General features: G+C 57.8%; 1 protein-coding gene across 9 annotated transcripts; it reads left to right on the top strand.

Annotated features, from left to right (window-relative positions):
* Positions 1-56: 56 nt before the first annotated feature.
* On the top strand, positions 57-23506 carry BRD9 (bromodomain containing 9). 9 transcript variants are annotated; one of them, XM_040462437.1, is made up of 17 exons: positions 59-240; positions 904-1118; positions 1374-1506; positions 2976-3036; positions 3462-3606; positions 5192-5302; positions 6028-6140; positions 7183-7315; positions 9496-9571; positions 10507-10602; positions 11485-11617; positions 14152-14263; positions 15074-15157; positions 17273-17311; positions 19453-19552; positions 21904-22077; positions 22779-23506. In XM_040462437.1, exons 1-17 carry the CDS (start codon positions 189-191, stop codon positions 22877-22879), a joined length of 1878 nt encoding a protein of 625 aa, XP_040318371.1. In that variant the 5' UTR covers positions 59-188; the 3' UTR covers positions 22880-23506. The 9 variants fall into 9 exon arrangements, with proteins under 9 accessions (XP_040318375.1, XP_040318376.1, XP_040318371.1 ...); XM_040462436.1 differs by having other exon boundaries at positions 6025-6140; XM_040462435.1 differs by having other exon boundaries at positions 6007-6140.
* The last annotated feature ends 490 nt before the right edge of the window (positions 23507-23996 follow it).

The raw sequence follows: 23996 nt of genomic DNA, 5'->3' as shown, positions 1-23996 counted from the left end.
GCCCTCTGACCCGGAAGCGCTGGGCGCCGGCGGGGCGAGACGGCCCGACTTCCGGCGCCTGCTTCCGGCGGGGCCCGGCGACCTCCGCGGGGCCAGGCGGGTGGCGAGTCAGGGCCGCGGCGGCGGCGTCCACGCTGCGGCCGCGCTTGCTTGCAGCCCTCAGCCCCGCGCTCCGGCCCCGCGCCGCCATGGGCAAGAAGCACAAGAAGCACAAGACCGAGTGGCGCTCGTCCTACGAGGGTGAGGCGGCGGGCGCGCTTTGTGACGTCGGGCCGGCCGGCGGGCGGGGGGCGGGGTCCCAGGCGGGGGCCCCGGGCAAAGATCCCGGGCTCGCGGGCTCGGGCCCCGAGGGAGAATCCCCCGGCTCGCCTGCGCGTGAGGGAGGGGGGTCTCGGCGGGGGGAAGATTCCGGGGTGGCGGGAAGGTGTCCTGGGCGAGGATTCTGGGATCGCGGGCGGAGGTTCCGGGCCAGGGCGCCAGGGCTGTCGGGCGTCTGGTCCGGCTCCTGCATCTGTGTTGGCTTGTCTGGTCTTGGAGAAGTTCGTCCCTGTTTGTCACCCGCGTCCCGCCTGCGCGTTCCTGCAGCCTCGGTCCTGTGTCTGCTGCAGGACAGACGGGCGTGAGCGCAGGCCAGGAGCTTAGGGAAGGGGGCGGGGAGGGACCAGGCTCCTGGGCTCCCCTGCCTCCTTGTTCCTCGCCAGACAGAGCAGCTCGAACTATGTCCCTGAGGGTGATGCAGCACCAAGGGGGGCGGGACTGGCAACCCTGGGGTTTGCTTCCCCACCTTTCCCTGATGGTGTTGCCTTCTGGGGCCTGGGCGTCCTCTCTGTTCCCCCTGCACGTCGGGCCCCTGGTGCCACTACACACCCGAGCACACCCCGAAGCTGCGGTCTCTGCTTACAGATTATGCAGACAAGCCCTTGGAGAAGCCCCTGAAGCTGGTTCTCAAGGTTGGAGGAAGTGAAGTGACTGAGCTGTCGGGGTCTGGGCACGACTCCAGTTATTACGATGACAGGTCAGACCACGAGCGAGAGCGGCACAAGGAAAAGAAGAAGAAGAAGAAGAAGAAATCCGAGAAGGAGAAGCACCTTGACGACGAAGAAAGAAGGAAAAGAAAGGTAGAGCAGGGCAGCAGCTGGCCGGTGGAGGCCCCCAGCCCCCCGGAGGGCAGATCACAAGGGCCGTGGGGTCTTAGGAAAGGGCTGGCCTGTTTGTAGCCAAAGGCGCACGAGCCCAGGGGGTGGTCGTTGGGGGGGGAGGGGGGATCTGAAGGAGAAGTGTCTCTGGAGGGAGGTTTGCTCGCTCGGCTTTGTGTTGCAGGAGATTATTTAAAACTGCTTGCCTTGCTCTCGCGCCCTGACTCTGCCTCACAGGAAGAGAAGAAGCGGAAACGGGAAAAGGAGCATGGCGACTCGGAGGGAGAGGCCGACGACTTTGATCCCGGCAAGAAGGTGGAGGTGGAGCCGCCCCCCGACAGGCCTGTGCGAGCGTGCCGGACACAGCCAGGCGAGTGGAAGGAACGTGTTTGGAGGCTCTCCTGGAGCGCGACAGCTCGTCTCTGTGACACAGTGGTTGGCGTCGTGCTTTTCTGCCTCTTGGGGACGTGTGCGGGAAGGAGGGAACAGCGCTTTCTCTTCCAGGGCTCGACATGAAGCGTAGCTGGACCTGAGGTCTTAGTGTCAACTCGAACCTGGAGAGCAGGGTTCAGCCAACTGCCGCCCCTGTGCCCCCTCCCTTTGTTCTTTTTAAACTCACGAGCTCGTCACGGGGAGAAGGGAACTAGTGCTCAAATCAGTTGTTACTGAGGCTGTCAGGCACCACGAGGGCTGTGCCAGCCTCACCGGAGGAGAGAACACTCGGGGCTCTCTAATCTGTGAGTGGTCACTTTCCTCAGGGATTTTCAAATGGTCAGGAGGTACTGAAGTGGAGGCGGTTTTCCTTCGAGCGTTTCTCTTCTTGACGTTGGGCTTCACTGCCTGTGATTCGGGAGGGAAGGAAGTGGGGTCGTATGGCAGTCGTTGCCAAGGGTGTGGTTTTCTGGCAACAGCCGTCCCCGTGCAAGTCATTGCCACGGTGAACAGGTAGGACCCGGGGCCACGGGGCACAGTGAGCAGGAGAGAAGGTCAGGCGTGAGACGGTTCGCTAGGTGAACGTGCTCACGAAGTGCGTACGGTCGCCGGTCCCTGCCGGCTTGGTCTGATCAGCTGATTGAGGTCACGCGTGCAGTGCTTCCCTTCCGTGTACCCGAAGGGGTGATGTTCACACTTGCTCTGGTCACTGTCACTGTCGGGACCCACTCGTGGTCTGCAGGCCTGTTTGCTTCAGCCCTGGAACCAGCTATTTCTCCGAGGAGCCCTGGTTCCTTAGTGCATTCAGATGCTGAGGTCTGGGGGCTGGGCGTGGCCGGCAGTGGTAAGAGCACTTGTGTTCTTATGGCTGAGGGAACAGAACCTAGGCCACCACGTGTGCTTACTACGTTCACCAGAAACCACGGTTCCACACCGTGGGCCAAGAGATGTAGTTAGTGGCCGTCCTCACAAGGACCCCCGTGCGGTTGCATTCGTACCCGTTTTACAGAGGAGGAGCAGCAGAGGTGCGGCCAGAGGTTCTGGACTGCCAAGTAAAGTGATAGTCAGTGAAGCTCGGCCTCTGTGTCCTGGCCGTCTTCGTACCGTGTCTGGAACGTACTGGGCCCGGCCGTGACCGGGGACTCATACAGACTGACAAGTGACAGCTCCCTGTTGTCGTTTGAAGGATCTTGGCACTTTCTAAGGGGTTTGGGGGACTGATGCTGTGGTGGATGCCCCTCCCACCCAGCTGAGTTTTTTGGGGCCAAGACCGGGTCTGGGTCATCCTTGTACCCAGTTCTTGTTGGAGCCTGAAACACTGAAGCGTGCCGTGGAGTGGGAGCTCTCTGGTGACACAGTATCAAGATGTTTTGACTCATCGTTATCCTGTACTCTTTAAATTGTCAGCCGAGAACGAGAGCACACCGATTCAGCAGTTACTAGAGCATTTTCTCCGCCAGCTCCAGAGGTAAACAGTTTCTCAAGAACTTGAGGTCGGGAACCTTCAGGGTGTCTTTCCTTGTGACGGGTTCTTCCCTCACCTCCCACACCCGTGAAGCAAACCCTTCGCCCTCCCTGGGTGACGCCCAGTCTAGTGGGGGGTGGGCCGGCGTGGGGAGAGCGCCGTGTGCCCGGTCCGTGCAGGGCAGGGGTGTTGGTGGGGGGCGGTCAGGACCTCCACGATGCAGATGTCACGGCTCCAGCCAGGAGGGTAATTTTGGAATTTTTAATCATCAAAAACATCTACGCTTCTACAGGGTGTAAATTTTATTTCTTATTTTAAGGAACAAAACTTGGTGAATTGTATCATGTTTTTACCGTGAAACATTTTGTATCGTTTGGAAATCTACATTTAGGGTTTTCCTGTTTAAGTAATGATGTTCTTGTTTTCAGAAAAGATCCTCATGGATTTTTTGCTTTTCCTGTCACGGATGCAATTGCTCCCGGATACTCCATGATAATAAAACATCCCATGGACTTTGGTACAATGAAAGACAAGATTGTAGCCAACGAATACAAATCAGTCACAGAATTTAAGGTAAACTAATTTCGGTTTCTGAAATAATTGTTGCGAAGCTCTCTGTGTGTTTATGTCCAGTAAGCACTCTGTCCGTATCAGCTGGTTTCTAGTTGGGAGTGTTCATGGGGGCCTGAGCCTTCGGGCCAAGGTCTCCCAAAGGTTGCATCAGGGAAACCGGTATTCTTGTCTGGAAGCTGTAGAGACATGTGAGGTCAAGCAAAAGTGTGTCTGATGTGGTCTGACTCCAGAATGGGTATTTTTAGAATTACAGTTTTTCCTAGTTTTTTGTTTCATAGTAACTGTGAGTTTAATTTTTTTTTTAACGATAAATTTCTATGACTCTCTAGTGTGTAGTTCTGAACTCTGTTTCTTGGTTCAACTGCGAGGCAGGAATTGCTTGTTGGCTTTGATCCCAGGGGCGGATCAAGATGAGTGCTTGACGCTTTGGTAATGATGTCATGTAGGAAAAGGCATCGGGTTTCTTTCTTAGTTTCTATTCAATTTGGAAGGCTTAGCTCTATCCCTTTCATTTGCTGGTGACATGACTGAGCGTGTTTGCTGAGCCTCAGAGGCTGTGCCACGTGAAAGGGTACGGGGGCAGGCGGCTCTCAGTTCTCCACCTTCCTTGTCGGGCCCTGGTTTGCTCTGCTGCCCAGTGACGGTCCTGGATGTGAGCAGTGTCCCCCCTCTGCCTTGTCCTCAAGACTGCTACATCAGGGCCCACAGAGGAGGGGGACTTGAGGGCCACAGGCCCAGCCCTGGGGACCTTGGCCGTGGGGCCAGTGCTGGGGCTCGGTCGGGGTCTGGCTGGCTTCAGCTGTCCTTATGCGTCCTCATGGCCAGCACAGCGCACAGTGACAGGTGTGTGTGCAGTCTGTAATTTGGTTGGGGTGATGACATATTGAAACGTCCAATAGCTTGCTTTTCACGTAAGCTGTTCAGCAAGATTTCCCTTATCTTACAGAAAGCCTTTTTGCTGATGCTATTAGAGTAATTGGCGATAGACCAAGTTTTGAATTCTGTGGCAAAATCCCAGAGAGAGGACGTGAACGTGCTCAGCTCTCGGCTCGTTCCTCAGCTTTTCCTTAAAAGGACCTGGCTGTCACTTGTCGTTCCTACTTACATCTGATTTCTCCCAAAGCGGGGGAGCTGGAGATGGAAAGAGGGAGCCGCGATGTTCTTAGAACGCACACGTGTTGGGGCAGCTGGGAGGCTCCGTCGGTTAAGCGTCCAATTCTTGGTTTCGGCTTAGGTCATGATCTCGTGGTTCACGAGTTCAGGCCCCACGTCAGGCTCTGTGATGACAGCGTGGAGCCTGCTTGGGATTCTGTCTCTCCCCTGCTCACACACACATTCTCTTTCTCAGAATAAAAAAACAGAAACAGAAGCCATGCGTGTCGCGCTCAGGAGGAAGCTCCAGGTTTGGCAGGCTTCTCACTGTAAGGTCTGAAACTTCTCTCAAAGAGTCGTTAAAAACCATTTGTTAAGCTGAAGAGCCTGGTTTAGTTGCTTGCTACTCAGTTTTAGCCTCTTGACGGGAATCCGGTTTTTGCCGGCATCTCAGTGGTTCAAACTCGACAGATTCTATTTTTTTCCCTTTCAGGCGGATTTCAAACTGATGTGTGATAATGCGATGACCTACAACAGACCAGACACTGTGTACTACAAGTTAGCTAAGAAGATCCTTCACGCAGGCTTTAAGATGATGAGCAAAGTAAGAAGCCCGCGGCGGCAAGGAGCCACAGAGACGAGAGTTCCCCTCTGTCTCGATGCCTACACCGAGCCCCACCCCCACTGACTGACATGCTGCCACCCGTCCATCACTGGCCGTGGTGCAGAGCCTCTGTACGCATCCCAGGCCACCCTCCCCGCCAGGCGCGCTCTCTCTCTCTCTCTCTCTCTCTGCTCCTGCGCCAGCTGGAACATCTCCTTTAGGGTTGGTGGAAAGTGCTGGATCTGTTGATCTAAGTGTGGGTGTCTGATGGATTGCAGCCAGCCTGTGATTTGTTTTACGTGGCTGCCTCACTGAGTCCAGACAGGACGTCTTGGCCGTCCGGAGTGGCTTCCCAGATCTGTCCCATGAGCCAGGTTGCATGCGTCACGCATCTAGGACCAGTGCCTTGTGCCTGACCGGCCTGTAGGTGAGGTGCGGGCCCCTGTGCCCTCTGGTCCGTCCCCCTCTGCCAGCCCCGAGTGCTCCCAGCCAGTCGGCCGCGCCTGTGGTGCTGACTCCCACCTGCACCTGCCGCGGTAGCGCCACGGGAGCCCGCTGTTAGGCCAGGCGAGGCTGCGGCCATCCCCATCCCACCCATCGCCATGGCGCCTCGGCTGTGAGGCAGAGGTAAAGGCCTGCTGCTCTGTCCTTTTTGATTCTAGGAGCGGCTGTTAGCTCTGAAGCGCAGCATGTCGTTTATGCAGGACATGGATTTTTCTCAGCAGGCAGCTCTTCTGGGCAACGAAGACACAGCTGTTGAGGAGCCCGTTCCTGAAGCGGCACCTGTACAAGTAGAAACTGCCAAGAAATCCAAAAGGCCGAGTAGAGAAGTTATCAGGTAACGGGAAACGCACCTCAGGATTGTGAGTGAGGGTGAGCCTGTGCTGGCGCCCGTGTCCGCGGAGTAGCTCGCGGACCCCCACCTGCTGGAAGGAGCCCGGTCCCCAGCGGCTGCGTGTGAGCTCTGGTCTCAGGTGTTTCCAGGCAGCTGGCCGGCAACCTGGGCCAGCCGGGCCTCGTCACGCTAACGGACCTGGGGGCACAAGGGCAGGACAGCCCCTGCCAGCCACACGCAGGCTCTGTTCCAGGTGTGACACTGCTGTTCCCATATGCGTGTTGCAGTGATTGTTGGCCCTTCACTCTGAAGAAGTTCCCTCACGTGCAGGAGGACACTTGATGGTAGCCTAGCTTGGCTGTCCCTGTGCGGGGGACGTAGCTGTGCTGTGTTAGGCAGGTGACACGCTTTGTGGGCGGGCTTCATTCTCCTCATACCTGACCCCCCAACTCCTGCAGCCGTCCACCCTAGGCCAGAGGCGGGGCCTTCTTGCAGGCTTGGGGTCTGCAGGCAGAGTTTGCTCCCGCAGCTCCTTGGATGGAGTCGGTCCATATGCTTCTGGAACCTTCCACAGGAGAGGCCACATCGCTTGGGCGCTGCCCCCAGTGACCCTTGGCTGTTCGAATAAAGCTCTGTGTGGGGTCTGAGCCTGCCTGCCGAAGGCTCGGGACGCCCCTTTTGCCTCACGACCTGTGCTCCCAGCTCACCCTTGTTTCTGGCGTCTCCACGCTCCACGGAGCTTTGCCTCTTTTTCCAACGGTGCCTCGAATGACATTGTGAGTAGTGAGGTTGCCGTCAGGTTGCTCTTAGATCAACTCAGGTGTGCAGCTGAGACACGAGACCCCTCCAGCAGCCGTTTGGGGCTCCCTCGCTGTTCGTGGAGGCCCCGCATATTGCTGCAGTTACAGCCACGAGGACAGGGTCGAGGAGTGCTCCGTGCCCTTGCTCCCGGCCCGTGGTGACCTTGGGGAGCGGTTGGGACTGACCGTGGTGAGGTGGGAGCAGCACATGCCCCGGTGACGTGTGTGGTGTTCCTGCCTCGCAGCTGCACGTTTGAGCCGGAAGGAAATGCCTGCAGCCTGACTGACAGCACGGCAGAGGAGCACGTGCTGGCCTTGGTGGAGCACGCAGCTGACGAGGCTCGGGACAGGATCAGCCGGCTCCTCCCAGGGGGCAAGGTAGCGTCAGGGGTGTCTGGGCAGAGCTCGTGTCCCGCAGGCTCGCTTTGGGTCCCGTCACCGGCTCCATCTCGGGGGTGGGCGGGGGCCTCCAGGGGTGCCTCGCGGGCAGGAGCCTCCCAGAAGCGGTGTGTGATGCGGGGACACTGCAGCAGCCTAGCCCCGTAGTGGGGATGTTGCCCACCGGCGGATGGACGTCAGGCCTGCCAGGCATCTGCGCTGCAGCCTCCCTCTTCTCCTGGTGTGCTTGCGTCTCTGTGTGCCTCTGCGGCGCCCGTGGGTCCCATCTGACCCGGGCCTGGCCTGTGGGGGCCTCCCTGCTGTGCTTGGAGCACCCCCCTGCCGGGAGAGCAGACCGGCACCTCCGGTAGAAACGGTGTGGCTCTTGCGTGCACTTGTAAAATTTTTTCTTTTTTTTAATGTTTATTTTATTTTTGAGACAGAGAGAGACAGAGCATGAACGGGGGAGGGGCAGAGAGAGAGGGAGACACAGAATCGGAAGCAGGCTCCAGGCTCTGAGCCATCAGCCCAGAGCCCGACGCGGGGCTCGAACTCACGGACAGTGAGATCGTGACCTGAGCTGAAGTCGGAGGCTTAACCGACTGAGCCACCCAGGCGCCCCTTGCGTGCACTTTTAAACCCGCTAGTCACGGTAACGAGGACAGAGGCGATGTTAATCCCGACACGTTTACTTGACCTGGTGCATCCACAGTCTCGTCTGTGCATGTGGTCTGTGTGAAGAACTCTTAGAACTTCACATCCCTGTCTCAGACGCGTTTTCAAAACGCACGTGGAGTGTTTTGTCAAAGATTTTGAACAATGACGTTTTGCATACGCCGGGTTACGTGAAGCATACGGAGATGAATCTTTTACTTACCTTAAGCTTCCCTGGTGGAAAGTTTGCGGTTCCCTGTGTAGCTGATGTTGATCTGCTGGACCCGCTGGTCTGCATGCCTGTAGTGCTTCAGCCCTGGAATGTCCCGGGCACTGGGCACGGCCCTCAGTGGCGCTGGGAAAGAGCCCTGCGGACGCTAGCTCGGTGAGGGAGGGCCATGCTGAGCTGTGTGTATTCATCAGAGGCACGTGTCCACACCCGAACCCCCATTGCTCCCAGTGCTGGGCCTGTTTCCCTTTTCTCCCTTTTTGGGTTGTAATTCCACAGCAAGAAACCGGACTCCTGTTCCCCTTAGTGCATTCACGTGGTCAGTGCTCACGTGATCAGCACTTACATGGTCAGCGCTCACGTGGCTGGTGCTCACATGGTCAGCGCTCACATGGTCAGTACATCCATAGTCAGCACTCGCATGGTCAGTGCTCACATGGTGAGTACTTACATGGTTAGTACTCCCATGCTCACCGCTCACGTGGTCAGCACTTACGTGGTCAGTGCTCACGTGGTCAGTATATGTGGTCGTTGCTCGTCAGTACTGACACGGTTAGCGCTCACGTGGTCAGTATTTACGTGGCCAGCACTCACGTGGTCAGCGCTTACGTGGTCAGTATTTACGTGGTCAGTGCTCACGTGATCAGTACTGACACAGTTAGCGCTCACATGGTCAGTGCTCACATGGTGAGTACTTGTACGGTTAGTACTCACACACTCAGCGCTCACATGGTCAGTACTTATGTGGCCAGTGCTCACATGGTCAGCAGTGACGGGTGTCCTGTCCTCCCCGCCCTGTATTCAGGCACTCAGGCCAAGGGTCCCCCTCTTCTCTTCCCCCACTCCCACGTGCAGGTGCCCCTCCTGGACCTTCCTGGGGGCCTTCAGAGGAAGAGGGCTTTTGTTCAGTGGTTTTCTGTAAGCGGAACTAAGTCCCTTGTGTTAGAGATGGAGCCTCTAGTGCCCGTTGATATGGCATTTGGTGACCAGGGTCCTGTTCTGGGTCATTTGGCTCAGGTTCTGACATCCTGTAAGAGGGCAGTTTCTGGGGTAAGCTTCCTGTTTCCGTATCTCCTTTAGAAGGATCAGGAACTAGTCTTAATCCTTTCAGTACACATGGGTGTGAAGTCAAGTTCGGGGAGGTATGAGAGAGGTCTCTGTGGTCTTTTCCATGGGGAAACCAACTGCCCCGTGACCTGTTGGGATTTGTGCACATTAGGCCGTGCTCGTACGCCTTAGCTCTGTTGGCGTTGCGGCAGAGCACGTAGGGCCAGCCCTCAGGTGTGCTTCCTTGCAGATGGGCTATCTGAAGAAGGACAGTGACGGCAGCTTGCTCTACAGCGTGGTCAACACGGCCGAGCCGGATGCCGACGGTGCGTGGCCCCGAGCAGGGCTGGGGTTAGTCTCCGCAGCGCCAGGGAGTTTCGGCTTTGTAGCCCATTTGAGATCACGGTTGCCTGTGCAGAGCAGGCCCCAGTCGCACGGCGTAGACGAATCCCATCCGGTGTTACTCCCCTGTCCTCCCCCTCCTGTGTATGATACGCAGCCTGCGTATGATACGTGGACGGGGGCAGTCATCCAGCAGGGGCAGGGGTGCTGCTCAGACCTTTTCTGCCCCAGGGTCTAGCATAGGCAGCCAGTATAGAGCTGTGCTCCCACAGGGCTGCGATTCTACAAGTCTTCATGGCCTGACTTCCAGATACCGTCATGAGGATCGACTCACACCCTTGTCAGGGCTCCCTGGGAGGAGCCAGAGTGCACAACTCCGTCGCACTCGCGGAGCTTGGAAGGGGCCCAAACATGGGCTTAGAGGGGATGCCCTGTGTGATCATCGTGTTGAGGACCTTGAGGGGGGCACAGATGCTGGATCTGCTCACCCGTGGGGAAGCCCTTATGTACTCCGTCTCTTTGAAAAGTATCTTGAGTTGATCAACTCGTAGCTTAGACAGAGTTAAGGTTTGAGAATTGTAGCGGCTACTTTTTTTTTTTTTAAGTGCTTATTTATTTTGAGAGAGAGAGAGAGAGAGAGAGAGAGAGAGAAAGAATCCCAAGCAGGCCCCAGGCAGTGCAGAGCCTGAGGCGGGGCTCGAACTCACAAACCGTGAGATCGACCTGAGCTGAAATCAAGAGTCGGATGTTTAACCGACTGAGCCACCCAGGTGCCTAAGAATTTTAGTGGTTTCTGTAAATTTGATTTTAGCTGGTCTTTCTAGAGAGCCCCCCGTGCCTTCCCCAAGTGCACTCTGTGAGCCACTGCGGGAGCTGGGAACTCCCCGAGCCACCTGTTCACAGCCCGGTCCCTTTGCAGAGGAGGAGACACACCCTGTGGACCTGAGCTCGCTCTCCAGCAAGCTGCTCCCCGGCTTTACCACACTGGGCTTCAAGGATGAGAGAAGGGGCAAAGGTGAGTGTGGGGTGGGCAGGTAGGGGCATGGGATGAGGGAAATCACAGGAGAGGTGTGGACCCAGAGTCCTCCCGCCATCTTCCTGGCTCACCTGTTCTTAGTAGTGTGTCCAGATTCTGGCTCTGAAACTAACAATGAGATTAAATTAAGGTCCTGTCGAGTGAGAGGAATAAACATTTCACCGGGCACGCTCCTCTTTGCCGTCCACTCGTACCGGTCTGTGGGTCTCAGCCCCGTGCCGACCGGGTGTCTGCCGAATGATGGTGGGCAAGTGTGGGAGATGGAAGGTTGGATGGGTGTGGCGGTGGAGGGAGGGAGGGGACCGGTGTGCTGGCCGCACTTGTGTGTGTGGCCGAGTGACCGAGTGACGTCTGTGGCTGGTTTGCTAGATTTGGAGTGTATCGGTGTGCGGCGGTTTTGTTCCCCGGGGGACAGCTGGTGGCGTCTGGGGACGTTGTGATGGTCCCATCGTGGTGCTACTGGAGTCTAGTGGGGGGGAGGGGCACGTCTGAGACGCATTGCTCTTGAGCTCTGACGTCATTCACGTGGGGACGCCGGCTGTGATGCCCCCACAGCCCCTTGAGGGATCCAGCCTCGTCCTGTGGGCTCGGTTCCCAGCAGGGCCTGGGTCGGCACGAAGCGCTTCTGCCAGCGCGCGCTCGCCTTGCATCGCATAAACTGTCCTCTGCACCTGCTGCAGAGCCCGAAGTGCTGGTTCGGCCCCGAAGCTGCCACCGCTTCGAGTCGCTGGGGAGCAGCGATGTCACAGGGAGGGGGCTGGGAGCGGGGGCGGGGGTGCCGCCCGCGGGACCGAGCGCGTCTCGTGCGGGCGTCACCGCACGTGCGTCTCACGTCTTGTGCTCTCCCTCTCCTGCCCTCAGTCACTTTTCTCTCCAGCACCACCACCGCGCTTTCAATGCACAGCAATTCTGTGTTCGGCGACTTAAAGTCGGAGGAGATAGACCTGCTGTATTCCGCCTACGGGGATGAGACGGGTGTGCAATGTGCGCTGAGGTGAGCAGGGTCGGCACGGTCTGGAAGGTTCTCGCTTGCCGTGCGGGAGGAGCCGTTTCCCTGGTGGGTGGTTGGCGGGAGACGGCCGACGGCAGCGGGTCTGCATGGCAGAGGTTTTCGAGTTCTTTTCCGTGAACCACTGGTTTGCCACGGGTTGGTCTTGAAGTTTGGGTAACTCAGCTGCGCCTTACAAAGGTGACGATCCGGGCTGTAGTTTAAAAAAGAATGTGTGTGTGCATGTAACCGACCACGTGTTTGGAGCTTGTTTCGTGATTTTGTTGGAACGTGGCTCGGTGGCCGTGTTCGTCTGCTGTGGCCACCGGAACCGTGCACCCCAGCCTGAGGGGCTGAAGTGACAGGCATTCGTCGTCTGGCGGGGCCGGAGGCTGGGAGTCCGAGACCCGGGCGTGGGCAGGGCTGCTTTCTCCTGGGGCCTCTGTGCTTCGCGCCCTGGTCTCCCTGTGTCCTCACCTGCACGCCCGTCTCTAAGTCTGTGTCCCGGTCTCCGTTTCCTTCTGAGACACCAATCGTAACGCGTTAGGGCCCCCTAAAGACTCCGCTCGACCTTCATCACCTTTGGGAGGCCACGTCTCCAAATAATACGTTCTGAGGTACCGGGGTTGGAGCTTCAGCAGAAGAATTTTGGGACACGCTTCAGTCCCCAACAGTGACTGGGACGTGGTACTAAAACCTCAGACATGGTGCCGTGTTTCTGTGGAACTGCTGTGTTCTGTGCACCAATAGAAGTAGGTCACGCCTGTGGAATTTTAGGAATTCTCCAGGAGGAAAGGCAAGTTTGGCTAACTTCTAAGAAATGGATCTTTCCGTATTAGATCTTTAATTCCAAACAGAACACGGGACGTGTTTTAAAAATGAACAAAAGGAAATCAGCCCTTAATACGATTTTTAATGAGCCCAGAGAAGCAGAAGTGGAACACCAAGGAGGAAATCTGGTGAGCGAGGACAGTGTCACAAGTGGTGCCCCCCCCCCCCTTTTGCCCCACTGCCCGGTCACAGCCTTTAAGGGACGGCAGTCACCTTTGGTTCAGGGGGCACGGTGTTCCCAGACGGTGGTCGCCTTCCCCCGCGCCCACCCCTGAAACACGGATGGACTCTGGGCGCCAGGCAGCGAGAAGCCCAACCGCGTGAGCAGCGCACGGCGGCCGCAGCCCACGCTCCTCCCGGGCGTCCCCGCGTCACCTCGCCACACGCTCTGTTCCAGACCACGCCACGAGTGTTCCGGTGTCCCTGCTCCCGTCACACGCTCACGGTGGTGGCGTCTCCTGAAACGCTCCCGGAGAGACTCGTGTGCCGTCACGGTCTCACTCCCAGATCGGTGGCCCTCCTCGCTCTGTGTGACGGTCTGGCCTCTGGGGAGCCCTTCTGAGCCTTTGCCCCAGGGCTTAGAGGCCAGGACCCGGGCCTTTGTCCCCCGCCTCCTTTTACGGTGCCTTCCACTCACTTCTTTTTTAGTTTGTAGTATTCACGGAGTCCGAAAACCAGGATGACACTCTAGGGTGCGGTGCCTGCGGAGTCTCGTTCCCGCACGAGCTCCCTCTCCCCGCTGCTGTGGAGCATCTCTCCTCGGTCTCCTTTCTTTAAGTCAGAACGGAAACAAAAACGAAAACAGCACCGGGTACGGCCGTGCCCCTCCCGCGGGAGCCCGCGTCTCCCCGTTGACCCCGAGCCGCGCGCTGGCGGTTGTGCGGGGCTACCTACCCGCGGCTTTTCTCGGTCGGTAGAGGACGGCGTCGCGGTCGGGTTTTCTCGGGATTTTCTTCATAATGTGCTCTTCCTGGCGTGTCTCGTGCGGGGTGTGGTGTGCGGTGCGTGTGACGTGCGAGAGCCACGCTCGTCAGCTCGCGTTCTCAGAAAGGCTTCCGGTCAGCAGACTGCGAGCGGTTCGGTCTGAGGCGAGACAGAAGTGATGCGTGGATTTGCAACTTGCGGGGTTGGCGCCCCCGATCCCTGCCGTTGTTCAAGAGTTCACCGTATGTGCCCGGACTCTCGTTAGCCTTGTCTTTTTTTAAGTGATCTTCTCGAGATGGTTTTTAAGTTTTAGCATCTGTTTTTTAAGATCTCTTTTGTTGTTGAGTTTATATTGAGGGAGAGCGCATGTGCACGTGAATGGGGGAGGGGCGGGGGGAAGGGGGGAGAACCCCAAGCAGCCTCCGTGCTCAGCTCAGAGCCTGATGTGCGTCTAGAACTCCCAAAGTGTGAGATCGCGACTCGAGCCCAAGTCGAGAGTCACGTGCTTGACGAGCCACCCGGGCGCCCCTTGAGTTGCTTTTCACCTTTCTGGATCGTGGGCCACCCTGAGTATCTGACGAAGACGGTTGCTGCCACCCCCCAGATTACACGTGGGAGGTTTGCGGCTCTCGGCGAGACCCTCTCGCGGAGGCGCGTCCGAGGAGCCGGGTCCACGGGGCAGGCCCCGCTCCTCAGGACCGTCGGCCCCGGGGAAGGCTCCTGGGAGACGAGAGCGTGCGGCGCGGGGCCTTCCGGCGGCATCATGCCCTCTCTCGGCCTTCCAGCCTGCAGGAGTTCGTGAAGGATGCTGGGAGCTACAGCAAGAAGATGGTGGACGACCTCCTGGACCAGATCACCGGCGGGGACCACTCGCGGATGCTGTTCCAGCTGAGGCAGGTGGGCGTGCACGTGCCGCGTTTGTGGGGCCGCGCCTGTGGAAAGAGCCTGTCCGGATGGACACCGTCCTAGGGAATCGCTGGCTCGTCTCCCCTCATTCATGTTTTAAGTTTTGACTTCAGGCAGTCAGTTTTCTTTCAGAGGAACTGAAAAGTTTAAGTCCCGCTTGCCACCCCCCCTTCTTAACCCCCCCCCCCGCCGTCTCTGGGGCTCTGTGACTTTATACCCAGATTACTGTCGTGTGCCGTCCATGCCCTTTGCTCTGAAGACTCTTTTTGGCTATTTCTTCGAGTGTAGACTTGCTGACGGGGAATTTACTCAGCTTTTTTTTGGTCTGAAGGAAGTTCTTTTATCTGTATTTACGGAATTCCTCTTCCCTGGGTCTGGAATCGTGGAATCCTAGGCTGCTTTTCTCCTATTTTGAGAGACCTCTGACCACACCGTTTCTGAAGCGTCGCCATCGTAGGCGTCTGTGTCTTCTGTCGCGCATCTTCTTGGCAAAGTGCACGCGTCGGCCGACGGGCTTCGAGTGGGCTTTTCCTTTTCTCAAGGTTGTAGGAAAAGACAAGAAGAGGTCTGTGCTATACAGACCTCCGTTCCAGGAGGCCTCAGATACTCGCTCCTTTGTCCTTTGCAGGAAATGGACTGTTTGCTGCTCTACATGCTTCTAAAGTCTAATCTTTGTAACTGATTTTCAGTAATTCGTCTCTGATGTGTTTCAGCGTTCTTTTCTCTGTGTTTATCCTGCTTAACGTTCGTCGGGCTCCTCAGGCCCGTCATTTAGAAGATTTTCATCCGTCGTCTTTTCAGATGTCGTGTCTGCCCCCGCCCCACACTCGTCGCTTCTCCAGGACTCTGACACGCGGCTGGCATCCTGGCCTGTCCCGAGTGCCGGTAATGCTCAGCTCCTTTCTCAGTCTCTTGTCCCTCCCTCAGGGGTGAATGCTGTCTGTTGCCGTGGCTTCAAGTTGAGTGATCTGTTTTTGTGCCGCAGCCACGTTTGCGGTTAAGCTCAGCCAGTGAAGGTTTCCTTTGAGACTCCGTGTTGTAGGTCTAGGCTCTGTTTTCTTCCTTCTTAGGCCTTCCCTTCCACGTTATGTTCATGCTTTCCTTTTACAGTTTTGGACCTATTTCTTGTATCTCCCACAGCTGCTTTGAAAGTCCTCATCCACCAATTCTGTCATCTCTGCCATTCCTGGATTTGCCTTTTGGTTGATTTTCCTCTGCTTACTGCCCACAGTTTGCTGCTTTATTGTTTGATTGGGCCCCGGGCGTTACATTGTCGAGTCTCTGCTGTCTGGACTGGCTATTACTGCCGCCAGCAGTCATAAGTGACTGGCGGAAATATGACTGTGGTTAGTCTGAATTAGATATGATGAGAATGTGAGCTGCGGACCAGGATTTTAGAGACTGGTGCGAAAAAAGAAACGTAAAACTATTTCATTATTTTATCTGGATCTCACGTTAAAATAAAAAATGTTCTCAATACGTTGGGTTAAGTGAAATGCGTCACCGTCGACTACGTGTTAAGATTAATCTTAAGCAGGCTACTGGAAGGTTAGGTAGGCATGTGCTCGCATTACATTACTGCTGGGCGAGGCTGGCTTGGGTTTTACTGTGTTCTTTTGAGAACGTTGATGTTCGTTTTGGCAGAGTTCTTAGGAGTCATCTGATTTCTTGGGATTTGTTTTTAATTTGGTAGGGTGGGTTTCAGCGGCCTTTATGTTGGGTGAGTTTGGCCCTGATCCTAAGGAATGGCCTTTCAGGTCTCTCCTGGGGGCCCAGGTTTCAGTGAGGTCTTGGCTGGGTGGAGTTTGGTTGTGTCTCCTCACGTGTACCTGGCTCCATGGTGTTCGTCTGTGTGTGCACAGGTCAGTGTGCTCCGGGTTCAGCCCTCCCGGACTTGGGGAGCTCCTGCTGTGAGCTGTATCCTCCTCTCCAGACTTTGCCACTCTCCAGTTCCGTGTGGCCGCTGTGCCCCCGCTCCCCCTCTCTGCACCGTGGTCTCAAAGTTTTCCTCCTGGTGCCGCCCCTGGGCACAGTGTGTGAGGCCGTGTCTTTACAGGGCAGGAACTCCTGAGATGTCCTGGCCACTTAGTTTCCTTTCTAGATTCCAGCGGGGTCACTTTTCCGAAAGTGAGCTTGCGTTACAGGAGTCACGTAATTCCCAACGTGCTGTGGCGTCAGGTGATGTTTGATGCTAAAACGTATACGTTAGCGGAGGCGTGCGTATGCGTGTGGAACCGGACGTCACGAGAGCGGAGAAGTTAATTTTCTACTAAAACTTATAAAAACCTTAGCACGGGTGAGTCTCCAGAACGTTGTCCCAAACAAAAGATCTCAGATGCAAAAGCGTGCGAGCTGAGTGACTGTTTTGAAGGTGAAGGTCCTGCCAGATTGCAGGACGGTGGCTCAGTAGCATTTAGGCTTGTGATCGCCACATGTGGTCACGTGTGGCTGGGCGTCCCGTACAGAATGTAGTCACACAGTAGCTGTCTTGGGTGACTCTGGGTCCCGCGCAGGCTGTGGTCATGCAGTAGTGGTCAAGTGTAAGCCTCTTGTGGACACTGCAGCCCGAGGAGAAGATGCGTGGCCCCACAGTGCAGCCCATCGGAGGGCAGGGGACCCTCCTCACCTAGCAGGTGGTTTCCTGAGCTGCCCCTGAGACGCGGGTACAACGTCAGACGTTTACCTTCTGTTTGAAGCCGTCCAGGGCTGCTGAAATGCATCGGGTGCCCTCTCCTTCACCTCCGTCCCTCCCAGGGTGCCATCAGGGCACTCGGCCTCCCAGGGTCTTGGCCGGGCCTGCATGAATCGGGCCCTCTGTGGGGAGTTGGCTGTCTGTCTGACGCTGCACCAGCTCTGATTCACAGGGTGGTGTGGATACCGCGAGGACAACCCCAGCAAGACTGAATGGGCTGCTTTAATTTACATCCGTGTACACGATATGAGCGAATCATTCTGTATAAAACTGTTTCGAAAACTGGCTTCTCCCGTTTTGATTTGCAGAGGAGAAATGTTCCCGTGAAGCCTCCAGAGGAAGCGAAGGTGAGTTGCACGGACGTGTAAGTGAAAACCTGATGATTAGCGTTCCTGCGGGGAACGGTCGTGTTCAGCCTGTGAAATGGGGTCATTGAGAAGAGGGTCACGTGTTGTTTTCTTGGGAAACTGGTTAAGTGGTAGTCTCCCTGCCCCTGAGTTTTAGTGACAGGGGTGAGGGGCAGGAAGCCATGGCACTTCTCTTCCAGTCCAGGCACGGGAGCCGCAGAGCAGTGGTTGTGCGGGGGCCCTGTCTTCTCACGTGGCAAGTGTGCACGGCTGGCCAGTGGGGAAGCAGGCGCTGGACCGGATTCCTGTAGGGCAGCCACAGGGCACTCTAGCCTCTGGGGTGCTCCCTCGGCTATGTGTGGGGCCTCAGCCCTGTGAGGTCTCTAGGGAGATCTGCGTGTCTGCTCTTCGGCTGGTGTGAGAAGTCGTGAGTAAACCAGCTGTCTTCAAGTCGCTTTTATGAGTTCCAAGTTGCAGGCGAATCTGTAACAACTTGGAAAACCGCAGCTGTGGGATGAATGCCCCAGCCACGTAGGGAGAAGGGCCCCGTGCTGGGCCCTGGGTAGGATCATGAGTAGCACTGAGCCTCGGTCTCTGGTTGCAAAGTAGAACGGTAACAGTGGGGTCGTTGTAGGACTCTCGGTGGCACTCTCCCTTGAGATCTGGCTACCGCTGTACTCCATAAACACGAGCTCAGCCCTGGCCAGCGTGTCGATGGCCCAGAGTGATCACTGTAACATTTCTCTTGAGAGAGATTTGTCAGAGCACAGAGCAAAGTGGCTTTTCTGAAAGTCAAGTGAAAGAAGCAAATTCACAGATCACCCAGATGAGACAGACCGATGGCAAGGGTTCACGCCCAGATAGGATGACAGGAGAGGGCTCAGACCCAGAGGGGACAGGCCGATGTGAGAGGGTTCACACCAGAGGGCATGGTCCAACGGGAGAGGGCTCACACCCACAGTGGACAGGCCGACGGGAGAGGGTTCACACCAGAGGGCACGGCCTAATGTGACAGGGCTCACACCCACAGGCGATAGGCCGATGGGAGAGGGTTCATACCAGAGGGCGGGGCCCAACAGGAGAGGGCTCACGCCCACAGGGGACAGGCCGGTGGGAGAGGGCTCACACCAGAGGGCACGACCTGACGGGAGAGGGCTCACAGGCCCTGTGCCCCTTGCCTGGTTAGCAGGGTCTCATCTTCCTCCTTCGCCAGGTCCCTGTGTGTGGCCGGATGTAGGTGGGTGCCTGTCCCTACTCTCTGGGCTGGAGGAGACCCTGTGTGAGCCTTCTAGCTGCAGGGCGGGCTGAGGGTGTTCGAGGGCACGTGACGTGCACCTGCGCAACCAGGTCCACAGGCTCTGAGCGTCTGCTGCAATGTGGACCTTTAGTTGAACTATTTGGTGAAGAAACGGTGCCTCCAGGCCGTGTGTCGGGAAGGGCGTGGTCATCAGACAGTAACTTATCCCACAGTGACTTAGGGTCCGATCTGCAAAGTGAGGGTGGGATTTGGTAGGATTTGGAGGCCTTAGGGTCTTACTTATAGTACATTTCCCTTAAAGCACCAGAGGTGGCTCTCAATGTTCATTTTAAAAAGGGCCAGACGTTAGCTGTTACCTCCTAATGTTTACGAGCCACAGGCCGCTGTGGAAGGTTTGCGTGGTGGGAGCGTCTTGGGGAACGCTGGGCTGTTTCCTTACAGTGCAGAGAGGGCTAGGAGGGCGTGGGGCGGCCACAGAAGGAGAGAGAACACGCTTGGCTTGGAATCTGCCGTGTTTTTACATGTAGTCTCTGCAAGGTAGCCGTGAGCCCCTCAGGTCCCCTGTGTCCCCCTGTGCCGCCGCCCCCCTCCCCCCCCCCGTTGCAGGGACCTGTTTATCCCCGAGAGCCAGCGGCCTTTGGCTGTGGGGTTTGGTCTCGGCAGTGGCAGCCGCCTTTGGGAGCGCCCTTGGTGGTCGTGGCTGCAGCGAGGACCAGACGCAGCGTGGTCTTCCCGCTCCCTGGGTGTGGACGTGGCGGAGCCGGCCTGTCCTGGGGGCGGGGGGGGGGGGGCGCTGCCGCTCCTGTGAGTTCAACAGCTGGTGTTAACTGCCCGCTCAGTGACCTCTTTCCTTTTCTGCTCGGTACCTACCTGTCTCCTGCAGGCTGGGGACTCGCTGGGCGACAGCAACTCCGTCCTGGACTTCATGTCGACAAAGTCCTACTCGGACGCCTCCCTGGACATCTCCATGCTCGGCTCTCTAGGTAGGTCGTGCCGGGCGTGCTCACATCCTCAGGCTCCGCTGGAAGAGGACGCTGTGTTCTCATCCCCGGTGCCGAGTCAGTCTGCGAGGTGGTCCCCGGGGCATGAGGCTGGTGTGCCGACGCCTGTCCCCTTTCTAGGAATATGGCCACTGTGCTCGGGGTCCCTCCCTGATGGCCCCGGAGGGGGCTTGTTCAGGTCTCCTTTTTGACGTCAGGGTCCCTCGAGCCTGTCGGTCGTGTAGGGACGAGCTGCCTGCCTCGTGGCCTGCCATCGATGTGTCTGCACGCACGTACCCACCAGGCTGTGCCCTCGTTGGCAGCTGAGCCCGACCCTGCCACATGAGATGCCCTCTGCGGTCCGCATGGCACCCAGGGTTTTGGAATCTCTTTGGCCGTCCGGCTCCCTGTTGACTCGAGGCTCTCGGGATGCATTCTCCTCCCCTCCTTTCCTTTGGGCCGACCTGACCGTTACCACGGGGCTTCTCGCGGACGGTGGCCTCCCTCATTGTGTGTGGCCGTGCCCCTGGTGCTTCCGGCGTCAAGGGGTGGAGGCCAGACGTGCTGCTAACCATCCCAAGGCGCAGGGCGCGGCCCCCCAAGAATGACCCGGCCCCGGAGGCCACCGCGGCCGGGGGTGAGAAATCCTGCCTGCGTCAGAAGTGGTTTCTGTCGGCGGCTCGGAGCGCATGAGGCCGGCTCTTGCTTTGTCATCAGCCCCGCGGTCTCTGCCTTGGGTTAGGCTGTTTGCACTTAGCGTGGTAACCCAGACCTGATTGAGATCTGCTGTCTTGCTCCTTGTCTCTTATTTTCCCAATTGTTTGGGGGTCCCACGCCTACCGCTGGGTTAGGTGGTTCCCTAGGAGTCTTGGGACTCGTGGCTCTGGTTTGATACAGCAAAGGGGGACAGCTCGGGACCCACAGAGGGAAGGGGTGCATGGGGCGAGTCTGGGGGAGACCAGGCAGCGCTTCAGAGCCGCCCATGGGGTCCCACGGACACGCCTGACTCCCAGCATCGAGTTGGGCCAATGCAGGCGCTCTCTCCCTGGCACATCTGCAAATTCCAGGCTCCTGGAAGGAGAGCAGGTGTTCAGTGGAAACCACATCAGTTGCATGGACAGTCGAGGTCCGGGGAGCCCCTCTGTCACTCGGGTGGCGGCGACCCTCCCGGGATCCAAGTTCACCAGCCAAGGGCCAACTTGGTCTTCTGGGCTTGCGGTCGGAGGCTGCTCTGTTAACGTTAGCCTCGCCAACTCTTCTTTTCCTCTGTGTTTAAGGTTTTTTCCTCATTACTGGTTTTTGGTAGTTTGAGTGTAAGGTGCCTCGATTTGCTTTTGTTTGGATTTTTCCGTTGGGTTATGTTCGACCTGTGGACTCGGGGGAACCTCTGGACTCGGGGGTCTGTGGATTTTCAGCTGGGCTCCCGATTCTGCCATTTGTTGCCGAGTGTCTTTGCTTCGTGTCTGGCCGTCTGTTCCGCCGCGGCTGACCTGCTGTTGTCCTTCCCAGCGTGGGGTGGCGGGTTGCCGCAGACGCGGCTCTTTTCCTGTGCCGGAGCCCAATTCGGCTTTTCCAGACTCTCCCCTTCTCCCCTCACCACCCTCTTCCTCTGCTTTTTGAGGAGCGAGTGCCTAGTCGCGAATTTAAGGCCCCTCTTGTTCACAACTTTCCTCCCGCGTTTGGTGGGGCTGTTTCCTTGCCCTCTGCCCACCCGGTAGTGGTTTCTCATGGGCCAGACTGCAGTTACGCCCTTGGGTGCTGGTTAGCTCGCGTGCCTCGATGCCGCGCTTGGTCACGTTCTGACGGGCCGTTACCGATGTGTAGGCGTTGGACCCTGTCCAGGTGTGGCTGTGAGGTGCTCTAAGGGCGGCCCTGAGCCACATTTAGTGTAGGGAGGGACACCGTCCCGCCGGTGGACCGCACCCTTCTTCAGGCTTGGGCCACCGGTTGTCGGAGACACGTGAGTTCTTGAACTGCCTGGAGGGGTCGTATGCTCCCACGCACGCAGGGCCCCTCCTGGCCCAGACCCGGGAGCTCTCCCGGCAGCCCACTGCCCGGGGCCCCCTGCCCCCGCTCTGGCGTGTTCTCTGTCCTGGCGTCTGTGGGCCTCCGTTGCACATGCTGTCCTGCTTCCTGCGTGTTTACACCAGAGGGCAATCCCTCTTTGTGAATGGCTCAGATCTGACGTGGCACCCGCCCTCCAAGCTTGCCTGTCCTCTCTCCCCCCCCCCCCCCCGACCCCAGCTTTCCGCACGGTGGGTGTTGTCCCAAGCGTTCATAGCGGCGAGGGAGAGACTGGGGGTGCGGCCCAGGTGTCTGGGTGTCTGACGTCTGACGGCCCCATGTCTGTGCAGGGAAAGTGAGGAAGGAGCCTGACGCAGACGACAGCCACCTGAACCTGGATGAGACGGCGAAGCTCCTGCAGGACCTGCACGAGGCACAGGCAGAGCGCGGGGGCTCCCGGCCGTCCTCCAACCTCAGCTCCCTGTCCAACACCTCCCCCTCCGATAGGGACCAGCACCACCTGGGTAAGGTGGCCCCCGGGACCGTGCGGGCTGCTCCCTCTGCAGGGTGTCCCTGCCCCTGGGGCGCTGAGACCGCCCTAGTCGGGCAGCTGCCCGGGGCGGAAACGTGTGAGTGGAAGTCACTTGGCGTTAGGAATCGTGGGGAGTGGCCGTGAGACGTGGCCGGCCCTGTGTCGGGTGGAGCCCCAGCTGGCTACACCCCAGGGCCCTTGGAAGGGGCAGAACGAGCCTCAGACGCTGAGTTCAACTCGGGGAACGTTTGTTTCTTTCTGCCATTCCCGTGTTTAGTCCTAACACAGAGTGTCAAGGAGCGTGTCGATCCTCCGGGGCCCTGAGGGGAGAGCAGGTGGCCTGGGGCCTTCTGTGTTTACTGAGACAGAGCGGGCAGGTGTGTGGGCCCCATCGGGATTTCAGTCCCACCAGGAAGGGAACCAAATGCTTCCTGCTCCTTGAATTTACTCCCTTACTTGCCCATGCTGCTGTCGTAGTTCCCAGGTAGAAGGTCGGGCTCGCCGAGTACGTCTTGACGTTGTGGGCTCAGGGGTGCTCGTCCGCGGTGGAGGTTTGGCTGAATAACAAGCGGGCTCTGTGGCTGAGCTGTGGTTTCACTAACCGCCGTCACTAGGACACGTTTTCGGCCCGGTGTGAACCGTGATGTGTGTGTGGATCTGCTGTGTGAACACCTGTCTTTCCCACAATTGCAGGAAGTCCTTCTCGCCTCAGCGTCGGGGAGCAGCCAGAGGTGACCCACGACCCATACGAATTTCTTCAGTCTCCAGAACCTGCAGCCTCTGCAAAGAGCTAGCCTTGTACATAGACTTCCGTTAGTTTTTTATTTTTTTATTTGTGTGTACAGAGTTTTTGTCGTGAGACAGAGACTTTCGTTTTGTCCCCTCTGGCGTGCGGGAAGCAGCCCGGGAGGTGGGGAGGTGTCTCTGGCATCATGTCAGCCACACGCGGATCCCGTGTTTCTGTGGGTAGCCCCGTGAATGCTGGACAGTGGTCAGCACACATGCAGGTGTGTGACCGGGTGGGGTCGAGCCGTTGTGCTTTGTCTCTTGAGCTTTGAGGGGTCTGTAAAGCTCCTCCCTATGGCCGGCCGGGACACGCCGTCCTGCCCCAGCATCCTTCCCGAGCACCCCTTGGGAGGCAAGAGATGCCCACGTTGGGGGTCCTGTGTGCCGTTTGCCCTGCCCGCCCTCCCCGCCGTCCCCACATTCCCGAAGCAGGTCGTGGCGGGGCCGCACCCTCCTGGCCTGGGACGGGCTCTGTGCTGGGCGAGGCCTGCCTTCTGCTGGAAGCTGACACTGCCCCCTGGCGACAGTGGTGTGCTGTGTCCGTAGACTTTTTTAATCTGGATGTGTTTACTGGATGCCTGTTTACATTTGCAAAACGTAGAGATCTCAATAAAATACAGAGCGATTGCATGTAATTGTTTACAGCCCGTAGGTGTCCACTTCTTTGTTGTTTTCTTAATTTTCTTCAACGTTTATATTTGAGAGAGAGCACAAGAGAGGGAGGGGCTGAGAGAGAGGGAGACGCGGAAACGGAAGCAGCTCCGGGCTCCGAGCTGCCAGCACAGAGCCCGACGTGGGGCTGGAACTTACAAACCGTGGGATCATGACCTGAGCCGCAGTCGGACGCTCAACCACCCTGAGCCCCCAGGCGCCCCTGTGGGTGTCCCCTTCCGAGTGACTTTTCGGCGAGAACCTTTGTCACAGGAGGTCAGCAGCGTCCGTTCCGTCCGCTCACCCTCCCGCGTTTACTCTGCGTCTGGCCCCGTTCTCCGCCCGCAGTGTGTCTGTCTCTCTTACCCACCCTGCACCACTTCCAGGTGGCTTCCTTTTTGAAAACAGAATTGGAAGGGCGCCTGGGCGGCTCCGACGTTTAAGCGTCCCACTCTTGATCTTGGCTCGGGTCAT

Source organism: Herpailurus yagouaroundi, unplaced genomic scaffold (genome assembly GCF_014898765.1).
Source record: "Herpailurus yagouaroundi ecotype Mexico unplaced genomic scaffold, PumYag 321, whole genome shotgun sequence".
NCBI lineage: Eukaryota > Metazoa > Chordata > Mammalia > Carnivora > Felidae > Herpailurus > Herpailurus yagouaroundi.
This window is presented reverse-complemented; position numbering and strand designations above follow the sequence as displayed.

Excerpts from the sequence above, each read along its gene's own strand:
- BRD9 (XM_040462434.1), top strand. The coding sequence starts at position 189 with ATGGGCAAGAAGCACAAGAAGCACAAGACCGAGTGGCGCTCGTCCTAC. Across the intron at positions 7,316-9,495 it reads GGCTCCTCCCAGGGGGCAAG|ATGGGCTATCTGAAGAAGGA; the intron begins GTAGCGTCAGGG and ends GCTTCCTTGCAG. Across the intron at positions 9,572-10,506 it reads GGCCGAGCCGGATGCCGACG|AGGAGGAGACACACCCTGTG; the intron begins GTGCGTGGCCCC and ends GTCCCTTTGCAG.